Source organism: Gobio gobio (genome assembly GCF_949357685.1).
Source record: "Gobio gobio genome assembly, chromosome: 1".
NCBI lineage: Eukaryota > Metazoa > Chordata > Actinopteri > Cypriniformes > Gobionidae > Gobio > Gobio gobio.
Window position 1 is genome coordinate 59,791,514 of NC_137097.1, and position 20,964 is coordinate 59,812,477.

General features: G+C 39.0%; 1 protein-coding gene across 1 annotated transcript in view; it reads left to right on the forward strand.

The window, feature by feature from the left end:
• card11 (caspase recruitment domain family, member 11) overlaps positions 1–20,541 on the forward strand; it is a 41,233-nt gene extending 20,692 nt beyond the window's left edge. Inside the window, exons 3-24 of the mRNA XM_079840643.1 lie at positions 739–876; positions 1,158–1,483; positions 1,626–1,805; positions 1,932–2,078; positions 4,647–4,772; positions 4,860–5,054; positions 6,274–6,423; positions 6,520–6,571; positions 6,684–6,790; positions 6,884–6,987; positions 7,203–7,255; positions 7,341–7,476; positions 7,620–7,818; positions 7,901–8,027; positions 8,512–8,752; positions 8,938–9,022; positions 10,987–11,082; positions 11,191–11,311; positions 11,652–11,834; positions 14,617–14,741; positions 18,627–18,742; positions 18,855–20,541. Of these exons, the coding sequence (XP_079696769.1) occupies positions 739–876; positions 1,158–1,483; positions 1,626–1,805; positions 1,932–2,078; positions 4,647–4,772; positions 4,860–5,054; positions 6,274–6,423; positions 6,520–6,571; positions 6,684–6,790; positions 6,884–6,987; positions 7,203–7,255; positions 7,341–7,476; positions 7,620–7,818; positions 7,901–8,027; positions 8,512–8,752; positions 8,938–9,022; positions 10,987–11,082; positions 11,191–11,311; positions 11,652–11,834; positions 14,617–14,741; positions 18,627–18,742; positions 18,855–19,059 (3,212 nt within the window). The 3' untranslated portion in view covers positions 19,060–20,541. The remainder of the gene's footprint in view (positions 1–738; positions 877–1,157; positions 1,484–1,625; positions 1,806–1,931; positions 2,079–4,646; positions 4,773–4,859; positions 5,055–6,273; positions 6,424–6,519; positions 6,572–6,683; positions 6,791–6,883; positions 6,988–7,202; positions 7,256–7,340; positions 7,477–7,619; positions 7,819–7,900; positions 8,028–8,511; positions 8,753–8,937; positions 9,023–10,986; positions 11,083–11,190; positions 11,312–11,651; positions 11,835–14,616; positions 14,742–18,626; positions 18,743–18,854) is intronic.
• Positions 20,542–20,964: the final 423 nt, after the last annotated feature.

Consider the following 20,964-nt stretch of genomic DNA (forward strand, 5'->3'; position numbering starts at 1 on the left):
AGTTGTTTATTGGATGGAGTTGATTGTAAGAAAGGGGCGTTTAAAGGGTTTGTTCACCCAAAAATGAAAAAGAAAATGGCCATCAGTTACTCACCCTCGTGTTGTTCCAAACCGTAAGGCTTTCGTTCATCTTCGAAACACAAATGAAGATATTTTAAAATGAAATCTGAGTGATTTCTGTCCCTCCATTGACAGCCTACGCAACTACCACTTTGTCGCTTCAAAAGGTTTCCTTAAAACATCTTGATTTGTGTTTTGAAGATGAACGAAAGTCTTGCAGGTTTGTAACGGCATGAGGGTGAATAAATGATGACCGTATTTTCATTTTTGGGTGAACTAACCCTTTAAACAGACTGAATGATTAGAGAAGTCTGATGTTTTACTGGAAGGTTTGACATTTTGCATTACGAGGTGAAAATGAAACCTATGCACGAATGAATCATTCACAATAAGATCACTAACATGCATTCAGAGGATGCATAGGGTGAATTTCCATTTTATTCTGACTTTAATAATATATAAAACATTTGAATTTTGCTTTCATTTTATTTCATACTAAATAACTAGTGTTTTAGTAACGTAAACAACCCTGTAAAAATATCACCGCTGCTGTTTGATGATTCAACCTGATCACATTAACATGTACGACGTATTTTTTTAAGGGTCACATCAGGTAAAAAAAACCACATTGTACTTTTCTCAGTTCAACAAGTAATGCTACGGTGGTTTTTGTTTCAGGTCGGTTGTTGGATATCCTGCACACGAAGGGAGAGCGAGGCTATGTGGTTTTTCTAGAGAGTCTGGAGTTGTACTACCCTGACCTCTACAAACTTGTCACGGGGAAGGATCCTACTCGCAGATGTTCAACTATAGTCGGTGAGACACTTTTAAATTAAAATGCTGCCCATATAAAAGACCTACGACCATGCCTTAAAAGTTTTGTTGCCTTCCACCTGCTTCCCCTCTGGGATGAGCATCTGCCATAAATCCTCTTTCAGATTACTGTGTGGTGGTACTATGGTACACTAATGGTATCAGAGGGTGATAAATGATTACCATACTTATACACCGTGATATGTACATTACATTTTAATAATAACATGGCACTTTTTTGTGCAGTTGTGTTTCATTGACTGTATTTGGTTCTTTGCCTGTAGTGGAAGAGGGCCAAGAAGGACTCATCCAGTTTTTAATGAATGAAGTCATGAAGCTACAGCAGCAGACCAAGGTTAAAGACGTGCAGCGGGTGGATATCATGACCAAATGTCGCACGCTAGAGGATGATTACAAGAAGCTACGGCTGGCCAACAAGGAGCTGATGACTTTCCAGGAGCGCTACAATAAAATGAAAGAAGAGCGCAATAACTATAATGATGAACTTATAAAGGTGAAGGATGACAACTATCAGCTGGCCATGCGGTACGCTCAGCTCAGCGAGGAGAAGAATATGGCCGTGATGAGGAGCAGAGACCTTCAGTTAGAGGTCAGAGGGCTTCTGAAAGCATTGCAGGAGGATTTGTCTCCTAGATTTACTACTAAAAGTGATGGGTCACTCATATTTACATGGATTATTTGACTACTATGTGCAATACAAATGTTCACTGCTGTCTCTCCATTTCCCCCAGATTGACCAACTAAAGCACAAGTTGAACAAGGTGGAGGAGGAGTGCAAAATGGAGAGAAGGCAATCTCTGAAATTGAAGAATGACATTGAAAACCGACCTCGGAAAGAGCAGATATTTGAGCTGGAGCGAGAGAACGAGGTCTTGAAGATCAAACTCCAGGACCTGCAGTCCATCATACAGGTGAAGACCCTTTTCTGCATCACAGTAAATAGAAGACAGTGAAAAGCATACAGTTGGGAAAGGTTATTCAAAGGCAGAGTTTTAACATTTGTTTTGAATGCTTGTTTTGTTTCTTTTCATGCATAGCCCGGTCCTCTACCTGATTCAGACAAGGCCATCTTGGATATCCTGGAGCATGACCGACAGGAGGCTCTGGAGGATCGTCAGGAGTTAGTCAACAGACTCTATAACCTGCACGAAGAGGTCCGACAGGCCGAGGAGCTTCGGGACAAGGTCAGGACTAGCCTAATCATTTCAACTTCAAGCTCCTTGCCAAACAATGCATAGCAAATAGAAATGTTGGGTAAAATAGATCAAAATAATGGATGTTTTTTAAAAAAAGGTCTCGCAAGGAGAATCAAATTGAAATGGACTACTGTTCAAAAGTATGGGTCAGTATTTAAAGAAAATAAAAACTTTTATTTAAAGGGTAACTTCAGTGATTTAGCATTAAGCTTTGTATCTATAGAAACCCGGTAGTAGATTTGAATTATGGTACTTTCCCCCCTCATGTCCCCCTGAGACGAGAGAATTATGCATTTTATTTCTGGAAAAAAATCCTCAGATGACGCAAATATCGTCATTTTGCGTCATCTGAGGAATTTTTGGCCAGAGGTTATAGACTACAGACAGTAGAAGGAGCTAGTCCCGCATGTTATCAACCCGCCCACAGGGGAGAGATCTCACGCACAGAATGTAAATGTGCTCGGCTCGGCCTCTGGCATTCATAACGAAGCGGTGCAGAGAAAAGTGAGTGTTTCAACTTTTCAATGAATTCCTATTAAAGTTTAGCTTTCCATATGCGATCTGAGAACGCGCCAGACTGGACACGTGCCGAGAATGACTGCCGCGCTTACCTCAGCTCTGCTCTGCTCTTACTTCCCTCTCGTGCTGAATGAAATCTGACTCCTGCTGCGTTTGCCCTGTGACTTTCGTTCGGCTCACTCTCACTTTATTGAAAATACACGTTAAGTTTTTAATTGTAGTGTTTATTCTCTAACTGAGCGAAATTATTGTATTATTATGAAGATCAAAACGACGCTGGGGGCGGTGTAGGGAGTGGCCTCGTAGGGCAGCGAAGCAAGTGCATTCTGGGAGTTGTTGTCTTTCATCCACATGAGACAAAAATACATTTTCTCTCTTTTCTCAGTCTAGAAGGCACCAAATTCAAAAACAATTTCACATTTCTACTACATAAATGACACAGTTTCAATACACATTCATCTTCCCAGCACTGAAGTGCCCCTTTAACAAGGATACAGGAAATGAATCAAAAGTGACAGCAAAGATATTTATAATGTTACAAAAGATTTCCATTTCAAATAAAGGCTGTTCTTTTGATCTTTCTGTTCATCAAAGAATCCTGAAACAAAAATGCATCACACTTTCCACAAAAATATGAAGCCGCGCATCTGTTATGATATGACGTTGATAATAATAAGAAATGTTTCTTAAGCAGAAAATCAGCATATTAGAGTGATTTCTGAAGCATCGTGTGACATTGAAGACTGGAGTAATGATGCAGAAAATGCAGCTTTGACATCACAGGAATAAATTACATTTTAAAATAGAAAACTATTGTTTTACATTGTAAAAATATTTCGTAATATTGCTGTTTTTTTTAATCAAATAAATGCAGCCTTGATGAGCAACATCTTACTGACCCCAAACCTTTGAACAGAAGTTATCAAGATGCATCCATATTTAATTATACAATATAAGTTGCCTTTATTCATAGGTGTTACCATCTGCAAGTGATGCAGTCGATTCATTTTATAAAGTCATTTTATATGGCAGCGCAACTTTGATGGCTTCTGTTTAGAACAAGTCTTTATATCATGATACTGTATATGATGCCTTAAAGGCTGTCTAGGTAGGCAGCTCACTTTTGGAATCATATTGATCATGTTATGGTCACATCCTGAATGTTCAAATGCCCTCAAAATAAACATGCCAAATGTGATGTTACATTGGCATCATGGTGCATTAAGTGTATTTAATATGGACTCAGCATGAGAGTTTTTAGTTGACGGCTAGAAATAATGAAGTGTTGGCAAAGGTTTTTTTTTTTTTTTTCTTGTCACACATGAACGAGAAGTGACAGAGGCTGATGAGGACTGGCTGCTCTAAGTGGCCCCTTCTGCAATGTGCTGCAGCTCTAATTAGAAGTGCATCTGAAGTGACGTGTGAAAGTGTCAGAATTCAGGGTAAAGCAGGAAGGGGGGGAGGGGTGGCGGCCGTGACTTCTTAACACAGTCAGCCCTCTTTTGGAGCTCTTCAAATGTTCAACTTCTCGCATAAAATGTGTATTTTAGTGTTGAAGGCCTACTTTCAGGCAAATTTTTTTTAATATTTCATGTTTAATACATGCATAATGCTTGTCAAAGCCAAACAATATCTTCCACATTCCCAAATAGATCTTTGGTGTTTGTTTGTTTATTGACATGGAAAGTTATCCTTGTTTGAAAGTATCGGCGTGCCATATGGAAATTTCTGCTACAGCAAAATGGAAATTTATGCCGTGGCAGAGCTTTTTCTCTGTAAATGATGAAGCATTGTCTCTTCGACATGCAGTCAGCAGGGTTTGAGCCGCATAACACCGTTTAGTCTGGAATGATGGTCTGATGGGTAGGTATTAATAATGTGCTGAACAGAAACCCTACAAACGGTTGCTGTTAAATCGTTTTTACAGTTCAGAAGGTTTCCTCTCAGGTTCATGCGATACAGTGTTGAATGATGCAGCTTTGCTCTTTAGTCTACTGATGGGTTTAAACGAGTTCCGTTTTATCTAATAATGCACAGTATCTGGAAGAGAAGGAGGACCTTGAGTTGAAGTGCTCGACGTTGGTGAAGGACTGCGAAATGTACAAGAACCGCATGAATACAATCATGGTGCAGCTGGAAGAGGTGGAACGTGAGCGGGACCAGGTTGAGTACTAATGTGTTCCTAGTAAATCAGTTCACTTCCTGTTACTTAAGAGCTACTGACATAGTATTGCTTTCTACGTCTCGCAGGCTTTCAAGTCAAGGGATGATGCTCAACACCTCGTGTCTCAATGCCTGATTGACAAAGACAAGTACCGCAAGCAAATACGGGAGCTGGAAGAGAAGAGCGATGAGCTTCAAATCGAAATCGTACGCAAAGAAGCCAAGATAGTCAACCTGGAGTGCAAACTGAGACGCCTGGCCAAGGAAAATGGTTTGGATCAGGTGAGACATTATCAGTCCGATTGACAAGTGTAGTGTTTTTTTCTTTCTCGATTTTTCTACTTTGAAAAACCATATCAGTTGTAGTGTTGTCACGATACTGGAATTTCTACCTTTATCGATATTCGACACTATTTTCGATACCACGGGGAAAAATCGCAGCATATACTGTCAAATAGATATTTTTAATATAATTATAATTTTTTGTCCATCTATTGAAAGTGGAGGAAATAAAAAAAATATTCTGAGAGATCACTCTATATGATAAAGCTTTTTCTCATATATAAACGTTGATCAATTACCATTACAATTATCTCACAAATATTTGCTAACTAATTGTGTTGCAATAGCTTACATACAGCACAAGGAAGCTTGATTCAAATTGAATTTAAATAGACGAGTAAACAGTAATAAAATAAGAACAAATAAAGTAATTACAAATAATAGCACAAATAAATACAATAAAAATACAAATTAAATAGACTGCTTTATTTTTTTCAGGTAGGTCAGGTTTTTTCTAACAGTATTCAGGTAAGACACTGAATATGTAAAAAATCAAAGTAATCAAATTTAAAATAACATTGGATAATCTTCATTGTAAAAAATTCAATACAGATTAATTCATTAAAGTTACACAAGTTAATCAGTCAAGAGCAGCAAGTGATCGTTGTCTTTTTGTAGTTTGAATAATAAATAACTGCGGTCCCTTTAAGACCTGACGCACGCATGGATTCCTGTAACGCATTCTTCCTGAACTAGTTACGACTGTGTTCATGTTAATACTCACCAAGATGGGCATTGAGACATTTTTTGGGGGGAATTGAGTGTATTTGACCATTAATAAGCTGGAAAAAGGAGCTCATTTTTGCACTTGTATGTCAACACTTAACCGTACGCAGTCATGAGGAAAAATCCAGCAGCACACTCGTTCGCCATGTTCAGAGGGTTAACCGGACTGAATGAGAGGAGGCGGTTGCGTTTCAACTCACTGTCGGTCGGAGAGGAGAGGAAAGCGCAGCTGATATCGATACTGTAGAAAAGGAGTATCGTATTGTTTCAGATATTTCAATATCGAAATATGGATATTTTTGACAACACGAATCAGTTGTCAGCTGATATTTTACATGTTGTGTGGTGATTGTAAAAAAAAAGAGTAGTCCATAACATACAGTATGCTTCATTCAATTTCTTAAGATTTTTTTGAATGATATTTCCCCCTCAGAGTCTGCCACGAGACATTACTCCACTAATTATAGCTCAGCACTTTGGGCAACCGGATGCAAATACTGGAGGTCCTTCAGAGGACTCTGGAGAAGAGACTGTTGATGATCCAGAGTTTAAGCTCCAACGCAGAAGTAACCTCAAGGGCAGAGTGAGTAGAAAGTTTCTCATTGAATGTCTTTGTTATTATTATACCGGTATTAGCTGTTATTTCTGCATCTCAACACCTGTCATTCTCCTTTATTAGATTAACAGACCAAAATCGCCAGCAGCTGGGCCCAAAAGTCCTCAATTCCACGGTAAAATGTTTATTAAAGAGCTCCGATGATGCCATGCAAACTTGCAGTTAATATGTGCAAAAAGAATTTCCTGTGAGCTTGGTTCCTTTTCATTTCATCTCTTATTATATAGCCGTGCCTTTCACCAATGGAGATCTGTTAGAACCTGCAGCCACTGAAAACACAGGTCTTACCAGTACCAGCACAATGATTTCTCCTGCAGAGATCTTCTATAAAAACGTATGACTCATTTTCCTTTAATTAGTTTATCTCTCAAAGTAGCTTTAATTTTTAGAAGGCAACTTTTGTGTATGTGCTCCTTTTTTTTTTTAGCTGCGCCCCCGTAACGACAGTATCTTGTCCACTGCGCCAGAGCCTCCGGGCCCTCAATCCATTGTCAGGAGGATCAAGGAGAACCCAAACTCTCAATGCAAGTTGTAAGTGTAACATACACACATGACACAAGTGTAGCCGTACATTTTTAGAACTAGCTGTGGCTGCATTGTTACTTCTTCTTCTTCTTTACAATGCATTTCCACAAAAATACTATAGTTAACAATAACAATAATAACAATAGTAACAATAGTAAAGTCATAGTGAATTGTTGTTGGCATTATAGAGTAAAATTTACTGTGCTCTATTTGTCTTTCAGAATACCCTGTTCAGACACTGGTGATACTGACAGTGGAGACAATGGCGATATGGGTATGAACATGCATAAATCATTTATTTCGCCCACTCACTGTCTGAATCATACACTTTGTAAAAATGTCTCTTTCTTTTGCTGTAGATGACCATGACCTAGACTTGTCCTCCTACGGGCCTTCATCCATTCATTCATCTTCGTCTTCCCACCAATCTGAGACAATGGACACGTATGATCTGGAGCAAGTCAATAATATCTTCAGGAAATTCTCTTTGGAGAGGTGATTTATAATCATTCTTTGAACACTGCAGTGAAAAATCTTTATCTGTCTCTGTCATCTCACTTTACAATATTGCACATTCAATATCGATATTATAACTTCTCTTTGATCTGTGCATGTGTCCATTTTTTTTTTCTCCCCAGACCGTTTCGTCCTTCATTGACCTCAGGCCCTCAACGAAACTCAGTGCGGCCGGTGCAGAGCCTTGTTCTCTCTGGAGAAAACCTACTGTCAGAAATCACTCTGATTGGTGGAAATGATAGTGGCATTTTTGTGTCCTCTGTCCAGCCTGTCTCTGATGCAGATCAGGCCGGAGTTAAAGTCGGACACCATCTTTTAATGGTGAGGGGGAACTCATGCATGTATTCTACCACCAAAATAATAATAAAAAACTGTATTAGTAGAGGTTTAATTTTTCCCCTAGCTGGAGGGCAGTGTCCGTGGAGAAGCCCAGAGTGTGGCTTTGGACACCTGTACCAAGGAGGAAGCTCACTGGACCCTGCAGAGATGCACCGGACAGGTGCATCTCCATTACAAGTCAAACTATGATGGTGAGTCCTGACTCTTAAAAGGAAAGCGTTTCAAGATTTCAGTGTGAATAGGGGAAGTTAGAGGGTCCAATATTTCGAAATGTCCTACGCCTCCCTGAGAAGAGCTTAATAACAAATGCAGACTTTAAAGAAAAGACAGGGCTTTGGTCTTTTAGCCCACGGTCCTGTCTGAATCAAATGAGGTGCTCCTCGATTTGGTGTAAAAGTCTACCGAGTCCGTCACACACACACACACACACACACACACACACACACACACACACACACACACACACACACACACACACACACACACACACACACACACACACACACACACACACACACACACACACACACACACACACACACACACACACACACCATCTTATTCAGTGTGGTGTTGGGTTGCATTCAATTCTCAGCACCTCAATGGCTCCTGTGCTCAGGTGTTATCTATTAGACCACAAAATGTCCTGTTTTGACCCCACTTTCTTGTTTCCAGGCTACAGGCGGCTGCTGAAGGATATTGAAGATGGCACAGTGGTGTCTGGAGACTCCTTCTACATACGTCTCAATCTGAACATCTCCAGCCATTCGGACAGCTGCTCACTAAACGTACGTTGTGACGAGGTTCTCCATGTTCTGGACACTATGCACCAAGGCAAATGCGAGTGGTTGTGCGCCCGTGTGGACGCTTTCACCGACAAAGACCTGGAGAGAGGCACCATACCAAGCTACTCCAGGTGAGGACACTGAAGAAAGAGTGACCATTACAGTGTCAGTTTTCAAATCGAGTGTGAAAAATCGTCTATTGTCTGCTGCAGATTGTCTGTCAGTGTGTGGGTGAGAGTGTGGGGGCGTGCATTTTTATATCTGTTGACTGTGATGAGAAGCTGTTAAGCGAACTTTGCTGTCACCTCCTCCCCAGAGCCCAGCAGCTCCTCTTGGTGAAGATTCAGAAGCTGATGTGTCGAGGAGGTCGAGAGGAAGTCGAAACTCTGAGAGGGCTCCGGGTCAGTTCCTTCTTGATTGTTGGAGAAATATGTCATCATTTGGTTTTTTTTACATTTGTAGATGAGTCAGAATTGACTGGACAGAACTTGAATGCCAATTAAAGGGACTATATTCAACACTTTTTGTCATTTTAAAGGGATAGTTCTCCTAATAAAGGAAAATTCTGTCATCATTTACTTACCCTCATGTCATTTCAAACCTGTATGACTTTCTTTGTTCTGTGGAACATAAAGATATTTTGACTGTTTTTGTCCATCTAATGACAAAACATCTTTTGTGTACTGGTCAACTGTAGGTCTAAAGGCCTGTTCACACCAAGAATGATAGCTATATGACTATAATAACAATATTGGCATCCACAACATCGCACGATAACGTTCTGTTTATTATAAGCACACGCGACAGTTTTGCCATCTTCTAAGCTCTTTAAAGTCGATGGATTCTGATTGGCTGTCAATGTTTTTATCAGATGGGGGAAAAAGTTTTGAAAATTATTTCAGCGATTATTAAAACTTTATAGTTATCTTGTTATTGTCCTTGGTGTAAACGGGCCTTTTTAAGTCCATTTATAATGTCAGTCAACGCTTCTTGGACCAAAACAGTCATAATTATGCACCTCTGTTATGATTAGTGTGGTAGCTTGTCCCCTACGCACCTGACTTAAAGGATTAGTTCACTTTTAATTAAACTTTTGCTGATAATTTACTCACCCAAGATGTCCATGTCTTTCTTTCTGCAGTCGAAAAGAAATTAAGATTTTTGATGAAAACATTCCAGGATTTTTCTCCATATAATGGACTTCAATGGGCTCCAAACGGTTCAAAGTCCAAATGACAGTTTCAGTGCAGCTTTAAATGATACCAAACGATACCAGACGATGACTAAGGGTCTTATCTAGCGAAACGATACGTTTCTGCGAGACACCGAGCAGTATTTATGCTATTATTTTACCTCTTATCAGACGAACGTGATCATCTCTGAGCTCAGCCATAACTTCCGCTAAGTGAGGCCAAAATACGAGCGTGATCATAGATTTATACGTAGGTACCTCATTAGCGCTTGCACGGATCAATAGAATGAGGCATCTACGATCGATATATCTATGACCACACTCGTATTTTGACCTCACTTAGCGGAAGTTATGGCTGAGCTCAGAGATGATCACATTCGTCTGATCAGAGGTAAAAAAAAAATACTGCTCAGTTTCTTGCAGAAACTGATCGTTTCGCTAGATAAGACCCTTATTCATTGTCTGGTATCGTTTGGTATCATTTAAAGCCCTTTGAAGCTGTACTGAAACTGTCATTTGGAACTTGAACCGTTTGGAGCCCATTGAAGTCCATTATATGGAGAAAAATCAAAAATCTTAATTTCTTTTCGACTGCAGAAAGACAGACATGGACATCTTGGATGACATGGGGGTGAGTAAATTATCAGCAAAAGTTTATTGAAAAGTGAACTAATCCTTTAAGTTATACCAAGTGTCCCTGACACCAGCAAAATTATTCCACCTCCTCTATTATCACCTCTGACCATGTTGGTTGACATCTAAGTGTAGCTACTCTGACCGCATAAAGAAGAAGAATTATAGTTACCTGACCTATAGCTAAGAATTATAGTTACCTGACCGCATCGAACCATGCCTAAGAGCCCCAGACAGACTCCAGCAAATGCCTTCTAAATGCTTTAATCGGCCAGGAGAGTTCTCGAACCTCTCAAATCTCACCCAGAAAGAACAATACATCAGTTTTTATAGTATAGACATTCACTGTTGTTGATCAGTGTTGCCCAATACATTGTGTGTATGGTCATGTCGCGTTATTGATATCCGGGATGTCATACCCACAATGGTTTTGGAAAGAGACGGTTTTTTTAAGCTTGGTTTTCATCAATTCTACTGTCAAATCTCCCTTTCCATGTTCTCCCTTCTAATGATTTTTCTCTCTTCCATTTGTGCTCACAGAACACTCTACAACCTGAGGAACCCACACCTTCTCCAGACCCCAAGTCTAGTCCACGTCTGTCCAGAGCCAGCGTCTTCATCTTTCAATTATTACAGGTAACAGATCCTTTTGAGTTTGCTCCCACTGCCATAGTGCGGAGGTCTTATTTGCAGATAGGAAAAGGCTGGGATCTTGCTGAGATTAAAAGAGATACGTGGTGTCAGTTTGTCAGCAGGGTGGATAACAAGTACAAGAGGATGAACAGCAGCGAGCGTGTCCGCATTGTCAATGGAGGAAATCCATCATCAGTTTCCAGACCCGGTTTTGAAACCCTGAGGCCTGAGGGTAAGACTGCCCATCTTTGTCTTTTGCTTGTTTATTTCAGAGGAATCGTTGCATGGGATGGCATATAGACAGGTGTTGTACTGTCTTGAAAACGAAGCCAGAAAATATTAGGACATTTTTAAAGCTTGATTTTCCAGGACTGGAAAATGAATGGAAGTGCAATTGGAAACGGTAATATTATGCTCTAGGAAGTTTTGTCGGCTAGAAATTGCCCTTTTTTTGCCCAATTCATTGGTTGAAAGGGATGGTAACAAGTACTTATTCACAGTGCCACTCGTGTCTGTTTCTAGTGTTTATACTGCTTTCAAAGCTGACCCATGTATTCTTTCCATTCTTTTAGACACATCTGACCCAGAGAGTGACTTAAACAAGAGCCTGAATCTGATCCCTTACAGTCTAGTGACCCCACACCAATGCCAGCGCAAAAGACCCATCCTCTTCACCCCCAACATCCTAGCCAAGACCATCGTCCAGAAGTTCCTTAATCTTGGAGGGGCTATGGAGTTCAATATCTGCAAACCAGGTAAAAATAGCCTGAAGAGGTTTATCCTTCTAATTATAGCAGCACACTGTGGTGGTGGTGATGATGAAAGAGATATTGTTCCGTAAATAGAAAATAGTAAAATAGTGGCTGCCATTATTAACTACGGGTTACATGTATACGATAGATTCATCTTCATAAATGGATTCTTATTTTAATTTGTTCCATGACTTCAACAATTATGTCACAGGCAACAACCCACTGAGTCCATGTTTAGCACAAGCTTTTAAATGTATGTAATAAACCTCAGCAGATATACCAGACAAATCCAGCTGTTTCAGTTAGAAATGAACCTTATCAGTTATTCAAGCAGAGTGGGTTTTCAGTAGGGCAGGGCATAGAGAACAAATGGTGTTTATGTTAAAGGACAACTCCGGTGAAAAATGAACCTAGGGGTAATTAACACATGGCTACCGAGTAAATCATTCTCGGGGATGCGTTTTCATGAAAATCGAATGTAAAGAGTTTTATCTCTAAAAACAGATTAGCTTATAACGCTAGTCTATGGGGCATAGAATAAGTCAAATTAAATTGCTAGTTAATACCACTAACAAGGCTCAAAATAGCCTCACACCAACACGGTAGCATGATGAGGGTCCCTACATGCAAACCGAAGCATTGAGAACTTTGTAAGTGTACAAACAGTTTAATAAGAAGATACTTTATAAAGACAGTACATTACGTGTATACAGACAGGAACCATCTTGGAAAACAGTCTTGACAAGTCGAGCCACGGTTGAATAATCCGCCATCTCTTTAGTGTGTATCCTTTGGAAGCACTAGTCTCTGTTGCATTCAGTTTTTTAAAAAATGATTTGTATTTATTTATTTTCTCTGTTGCGTTCAGTGCTTTCTTCCGGAAACAACGGATCATATGAGATTCCAAGTCACAGTTCATCACTTAGCATAGCGTTCGTGGCTCGACTTGTCGAGACTGTTTTCCAAGATGGCTCCTGTCTGTATACGCGTAATGTACTGTCTTTATAACGTATCTTCTTATTAAACTGTGTTTGTACACTTACAAAACTCTCAATGCTTCGGTTTGCATGTAGGGACCCTCATTATGCTACCGTGTTAGTGCGAGGCTATTTTGAGCCTTGTTAGTGGTATTAACTAGCGATTTAATTTGACTTATTCTATGCCCCATAGACTAGCGTTATAAGCTAATCTGTTTTTAGAGATAAAACTCTTTACATTCGATTTTCATGAAAACGCATCCCAGAGAACGATCTACTCGGTAACCATGTGTTAATTACCCCTAGGTTCATTTTTCACCGGAGTTGTCCTTTAACCGATATGCAGGACTATATGCATTTATTTGTTTTTGTTTGTCTTTTCTGTTTACTAAACTAACTAAATCATTCATTAATCTGAAGGTGAACTGCCTGCATTACGAGACTTGCATATTAAAGTAATTAATGCGAGTTACCTGTGTAACGCACAGAGGTGTAACGGCATTTTTGGTTGTTATTTTTAAAAACTCATCATTAGATGGCACCATTTATTGTTTAAAGCTGCAGTCCGTAACTTTTTGCGCTCTAGCGGTTAATAAACAGAACTGCACGTGTCTTGCGGAAGAACATTGCAGCCGGAGCTACTTCTCTCTGTTCATGTCTATGGCGAGTCACGCACGGACTGTGCTCCTCCGCAACGGTTCCTACCAGACCGGTCTGAGATAGTCCCAATATAAACACTTATTATAAGTGTACCATAAGGATTCAGGGCAAGACAAAAACACGGTTTGGAAAATGGATTGTACATTGTAGAATTTTTGTAATTCTTGAACAGAAAAAAAGTTACGGACAGCAGCCGATATCTAAGAACCAAAAACGTATTGGTCTAAAAAAAACAACAGCAAAAAAGGGAAAAAAAATGGTTTAACCCATTGACAGGCTATCTTTAATTGGGAATCAAGATTCAAGAAACCACATGAATTTGATGATATTCAATTTCATATTCGATATTCAAAATCTGCATTCATAAATTCTGACGCTGTTTTTTTTTGCGCTATACTGACTCTGCAGCGCAAAAGAAATAGTTTCAACTTCAGAGATTGTGAGAATCTGTATTCAATCCCTGAAAGAATTGAATTGAGTCTGGTCTTTAAATGAATTAGTCGAAAAGACTCACAAATCAGTCTGGATGAGTTCTTAATTTAATGTTTGTTTAATCGAAATATGATACACATTACATTTACATTTATGCATTTGGCAGATGCTTTTATTCAAAGCAACTTGCATTGCATTCAAGGTACACATTTTACATTTGGTCAGTTCTTGCTTTCCCTGGGAATCGAACTCATGACCTTGGCGTTGCTAGCACCACAGCAGAGTTTAATTGTAATGGTGCTTCTTCAAAAGTACCAAAATAATCATAAATAATGGTTACACTTTACAATAAGGTTTCATTTGTTAACATTAGTTAATGTATTAACTCCCATGAGCAATACATTTTTTACTGTATTTGTTCATAGTTGTTAACGTTAGTTAATAAAAATCCAGCTGTTCATGGTTTGTTCATGTTAACAAGATTTTAATAATGTATTAGCAAATATTGAAATTAACGTTTACAAAGATTAATAAATGCTTTATATGTGTTAAGTGTTACGTAAATGATGAATTATTTTGCATTTACGGAACTGGAATTGTTAAGAGTAATCAAATCCAATCCACACTGTTTAAAAACCTTACGATTGTCATACCTACAAGCAATGTTTTCCTTGACATGCCTGCTTACAAGAGCTATTAATTCATCTTCTTTCCAGACATTTTGACAAAAGATGAATTCCTCATGAAACAGAAGATAGAGCCCATCATTTATTCCAAAGAAAAGCAGGCAGGCACATATGAATGCATCACCCCAGAAAATATCGAAGCAGTTGCCTTCAAGGTACAGTAATAAATGTTCTTTTCAGAAGAATTTAATAATGGCTAAATTATGTTTTTGCTTTTATGTGCTGTCATGTCTTCTGCTTACTCAAGAAGCTTTTCAGATATGTATGTGTTTGCTGTTTTGCCAAACAGTATCATTTAGAAGTGCTTCCTCTTGGTGAGAGCTTAACCCTTTCCTAAAGACACTAATGGGATTTTCACACTACACCTAGCCCTGGCTCAACTTCTTAAAGCGATAGCTCACCCAAAAAATAACAATTTTCCTATGATTTACTCACCCTCAAGCCATCCTAGGTGTATATGACGCTCTTCTTTCAGACGAATACAATCAGAGTTATATTAAAAAATATCATTGCTCTTTCAAGCTTTATAATGGCAGACTAGTGAATGATGCTAAAAGTAATCCACACATGACTCCAGGGGGTTAATAAAGGCCTTCTGAAGCTGAACAATGGGTTTTTGTAAGAACATATCCATATTTTAAAATATTATAGACTAAAATAACTAACTTCTGGTATGCAAGTCGACTTCTGTTAAAAGATTAACCCCTGATGCGATGTAGGAACAGCGTAAACTTTGATGCCTCTCGCGCCAAACTCAAGCTCCTTTAAATCCTCCGACATTTCTTTATAAAAATTCTTGTTTTAGACTTCTAATTCGTGACCGGTGTTTTGTTTTGCTCTATCCTCTGCGCTTCAGGCATCAGTTCAAGGGTTCAAGGCTCTTTCTGTACGGCCGTCTGCCGGAAGCCAGTGATGGGAATAACGGCGTTATAGATATACGGCGTTACTAACGGAATAATTTTTTTCAGTAACGAGTAATCAAACGAACGACTGTTTCTCCGGTTACAACGCCTTTAGCGTTACTGAGAATAAAATGCGGCGATACTATAATTGAGCTCACTGAAGCGGTTTTCATCCAAACAGGCTCTCTCTCTGTCAGTCGGACCTGCAATGTTTTTTTCTCTGGTTGGTGTGTGTGCGTGCGGGCGTGCGTGTTGTGTAGTGGTACACATAACTGGTGATGATTGGTGGGTAGGTTTGAGGTTGATAGGTTGAGTTCACACACACACCTATGACACACACACACGCGCGCACGTCCAACGACTTCAAAGGTAGCTTTCGCAAACTGGAAGTATAAGCACTACTTTTCCCTCGTTGAGGTGAAAGGTAAGAATGTTTATGTTACGTGCAACTTATACACAAGAAGAAAGAGTCTCTCCACGTTGGTGGCAAGTAATTCTAATCTAATGAAGCGCCTCACATTATCACATGCCACCACAACATTAGTGGCTAAAAACCCAGGTGATAACGTGAGCTCCACTGCCAAAGGAGTAGTATAGTACTGATAATATTTACACTATATTAGGTCTACTGATAATATTTACGATAATGTATTGAATTTGATAGGTGTCTCTCACATTGTCCCACGGCAACATTACAATAGTGTACATTAATGTACAATGTTTTATAATAATAATTTATTCTATTTAGTGTCCAATGCATTCATTTAACATATTTAATATTGGGGGCATCCAAGTTATTTGACATATTTGAACATTTGAAGAAAAGAAAAAAAGTAACACTTTCTCTGGTAATTAGTTACTTTTATAATAATGTAACTCAGTTACTATTTGTAAGAAGTAACTAGTAACTATAACTAATTACTTTTTTAAAGTAACGTGCCCCACACTGCCGGAAGCTAGTTATTTTAGTTTATAAAGTTTTAAAAATCTATATTTTTCTTACACAAACACATCGCTTCACTTCAGAAGGCCTTTATTAACCCCCTGGAGTTGTATGAATTACTTTCGTGATGGATGGATGCGCTTTTTTCAGGCTTCAAAATCTCATCCTCCATTCACTGCCATTATAAAGCTTTGAAGAGCCAGGACATTTTTTAATGTAACTCCGATTGTATTCGTCTGAAAGAAGAATGTCATATACACCTACGATGGCTTGAGGGTGAATTTTACACCTGGATTAAGTAATGTTTCACACATAAGAAGTGTTTCTTATGGGTTTGGAATGACAAACTTTTCAAAAGTAAGAAGTGTTTCCCAAATGACAAGTGTGAAACATTACTTAATCCAGGTGTAAAATTGAGCTTAACTATTATTTAAAGGGTTGGTTCGCCCAAAAATGAAAATTAGCCCATGATTTACTCACCCTCAAGCCATCCTAGGCGTATATATGACATTCTTCTTTCAGACAAATACAATCAAAGTTATATTAAAAAAATGTCCTGGCTCTTCCAAGCTTTATAATGGCAGTGAATGGCGGATGAGATTACTTAAATTAAAGGAACACTCCACTTTTTTTGAAAATAAGCTCATTTTACAAGTCCCCTAGAGTTAAATAGTTGAGTTTTACCGTTTTTGAATCCATTCAGCCGATCTTTGTATCTGGCGGTAGCACTTTTAGCATAGCTTAGCATACATCATTGATTCTAAACAGGCCATTAGCATCTCATTCAAAAAATGACCAAAGACACTTTCAATATTTTTCATATTTAAAACTTGACTCTTCTACAGTTACATCGTGTGCTAAGACCAACTGAAAATGAAAAGTTGCGAATTTCTACACCTATATGGCTAGGAACTACGTTCTCATTCCTGCGTAATAGTCGCGGATCTTCGCGGCCGTACCATGGCTGCAGCGGCGCAATGATTCGTTGGTATTCTGTGAAACATGGTGGTAGTTACACCTTCGACTTACAGTCACAGCCCTTTACAACACACAGAACCATGGCTAATCACACAGGTAAATCCACAACACAATTTGTCGGCTGCAAGCCTGAAACTTTCTCTGCAACTACATGAACTTAGTGCCGGTCACATTGAAAGTTACCTAGCTGGGGGCTACTTTCAGGCGTTGCGTAATATCATTGTGCTGCTGCAGCCATGGTACGGCCGTGAAGATCCGCGACTATTACGCAGGAATGAGAACGTAGTTCCTAGCCATATAGGTGTAGAAAATCGCAACTTTTAATTTTCAGTTGGTCTTAGCACACGATGTAACTGTAGAAGAGTCAAGTTTTAAATAGGAAATATATTGAAAGTGTCCTTTTTTGAATGAGATGCTAATGGACTGATCAGAATCAATGATGTATGCTAAGCTATGCTAAAAGTGCTACCCCCAGATACAAAGATCGGCTGAATGGATTCAAAAACGGTAAAACTCAACTATTTACCTCTCGGGGACTTGTAAAATGAGCCTATTTTCAAAAAAAGTGGAGTGTTCCTTTAAGATATTTGTAATGAAATCTGAAAGGTTTCTGTCCAGGTAACAATATTTCGAAGATCCAAAAAGGTTGTCATAAAAGAAATCAATATAAATTGAGTGCTTTAATCCAAGGCTTGTGAAGAGATAGGATCGCTTTTATTTGATAAACAGATTTAATTTAGGCTTTTACATGTAAACAGTAAGCGACGCGCACACATCGAGCGCATCACATATGGCAATCACACACAAGTCTCATTGTGCTTTATGTGACGGAGAGGGGAATCAGCAGTAGTATGTAGGAGACAGACGGCTCCTGATGGCTGCAGATGCAATCTGCTTGTTGGGGTTTTATCAGGTGGTTAGATGAGAGGAAGCATATTGTTTTTCACTTGCTAATGTGTCAGGAGATGAGTCTAATTTTCCACTGCAAATCTTGTTCGAGGGGTGTGCCCAAAAACGGGCCAAAAGGGAGAACTGACACCTCACTGGATGAGCTTTCGATTCTCTCTTCAATTCTCAATTCTCTTTTCTCAAATAATAAATTCATATTTAGAATATAGTTTATATTGATCGTTGGTAGCGGCTTTAATAGCTAACATAAATGGAACAAAATGCAAGCGTATTTAAACAAATTCAATCCGTCTTTTTTTGCTTCTTAGAATAAGCACTGTCTTCTGGAAGCGGATCTGAGCTGTGTGAAAGACCTGTTGAGGAGAGAGATCTACCCCATCGTGATCTTCATCAAAATCTGCGAAAGGAACATCAAAAAATTAAGGCAAGCGGTCTTTCAAGGTCTCTTCGATGCATGTTGATTGATTTTTCATTATTCATGGGCAAACGATCCTTTATAGCATTTAGTAATTGTTTGTGATCCTCTCTTGGAGCAGAAGGCTCCCTCTGAAGGTGGACTCTGAGGAGGAGTTCTTGAAGATGTGTCGCTCAAAGGAGAAGGAGCTGGAGACATTGCCGTGCTTGTACGTGGGCGTGGAGCCTGACTCATGGGGTGGAGTAGAGGATCTCGTCAAGATCGTCAAGGACAAGATTTTGGAGGAGCAGAAGAAGACGGTCTGGGTGGAGCAGGACCTGCTGTAGCCTGATGACGGAAGCCCCAAAACTCTTGTCTGTTTGCAGCTCTGGTGGAACGTGTGCATGCAGCGCAGGGTTGTGAACAGGAAGTGACTCTGTCAAACTTGGTGAGGTGTGATTCTCTCTCTGCTGTCAAAACACACGGACGAGGAACGGTACCACGTGATGCACCTAAGGTTCACATAGTAAGCAGTGGAAATGTTCTCATCCTGAGCTTCTTATGTATTATTCTCCTGAAGCGAAGCTGTTGTCAATAAAACATTACCCTTCCCATCATCCACCTGAAATGCTCAATATAGTGCTGCCCACTGCGTTTTACTTCTGATTTGTGTAGAACTGTAAATTGAATCGGATGCAATAATTGTTGCAAAATACGGTATGCACTTTTAATCTTTGTAGGCACATTACATACATTAATAGAGTTAATTTGTCACTTCTATATTTATTTTGAATACACTGCCATTGTGTAATCTGTTTTCTAAGTTGGCCTTTACACAGATAACACACACGTGGCTTATCTCTGTGCCCATTTCAGCTGCTACCTAAATACTTGCCATGGTTTTGAGCATACTGTAGTTCAATGGCATTATATGTATATTTACATTTTGAGCTCTTAACTGTAATTTGCAGCTTTTATGTTGGCATTATTTTGGAGTCTGTTTAAGCTGTCGATGACGTCCTGAAGTGAGATGTTATCACAGCGAGAGCTATTTCTGTTGTAAACCTTATCTTATCCATGTGCCGTCTTTACCGACGATTTACCGCTTGCCATTTAGACACACCATGACTTATGGATAGGGATTTTGAATGTACATTTTCGGTTCAAACGAATGTGAATATATAAGGGAAAATGTATATTTTAGGTGTTGTTTTTTTAAGTCATTAAAACCTTTGTGTAATAATTATAAAAGATTTATAGGTAACACTATTTTACAGTGTCATTGTTACATATGTTACATGTACTTACTATAGTAATAACAATAAATTACATGCAACTAAACCAAACCTAACCCTAATTCGTACATGTAGTTACTCGGTACTTAAATGTAGAATTACAGTGTAACAAAGACACCTTAAAATAAAGCGTAATATTGAATGATTGATGTCAACTAGCCTTACAATGACCCCTGTGATTTTAAACATACAGCATACAGATGTGTATATAATGATATATAATATAATGCCATTGAGTGATGCCAGCAATGTCTACTATCTAGAAGACAGTATGTTTTTTAGTTAATGTTTGTATATGTTACTTATCCAGGGGTGCACATCCTAGTTTTGAGTGGTATGAAATTTGGAAAAAACACACAAATTTGTCACTATTATGTATAAAATATTATTCCAAATATGTGTTATATCCTACTCCCAAGCCCTGATTTTAATTCTTTTTGTACATATTGTTTCATAAACGGACACAGGAATGTACTTCTCAGTTGATACAACTTTGCATGGAGTGTTTTATGTAATAAAAGGATTTTAAAAAGCAGCGTTTCTGTTCTCTTCACGCGCATGTGCTTCAGATAGAAACCGACACCTTTTTTGCTGTCGAAATGAGAAGCGAAAAACAGTAAAAAGGGCTCGAAAAGAGGATAAATCCTGGAGAGAGTGTGTCACGAGCAGCGCAGTGGAAATTTCAGTTGGGGCCCTGACAAGCAGACATTTTGCTGCTTTATGTGGTGTTGGTGGGGGTTCCTCTCAGAGTGGCGTCACTTGCAGACAACAACTCTGACGGTAAACCAATTTTCCACTGTGATTGTAAACACCATTGAAGAGGCTCTCGGATCTGCTGCTGCTCACTAAAACAAGGAGAAATCTGTGGTTTGACAGAACACCTTAGATATGGAAAGACTTTTTATTGGGACTTGGGGATGTGTTTTTACACAGAATAAAATACTTTGTGTTTGCTTC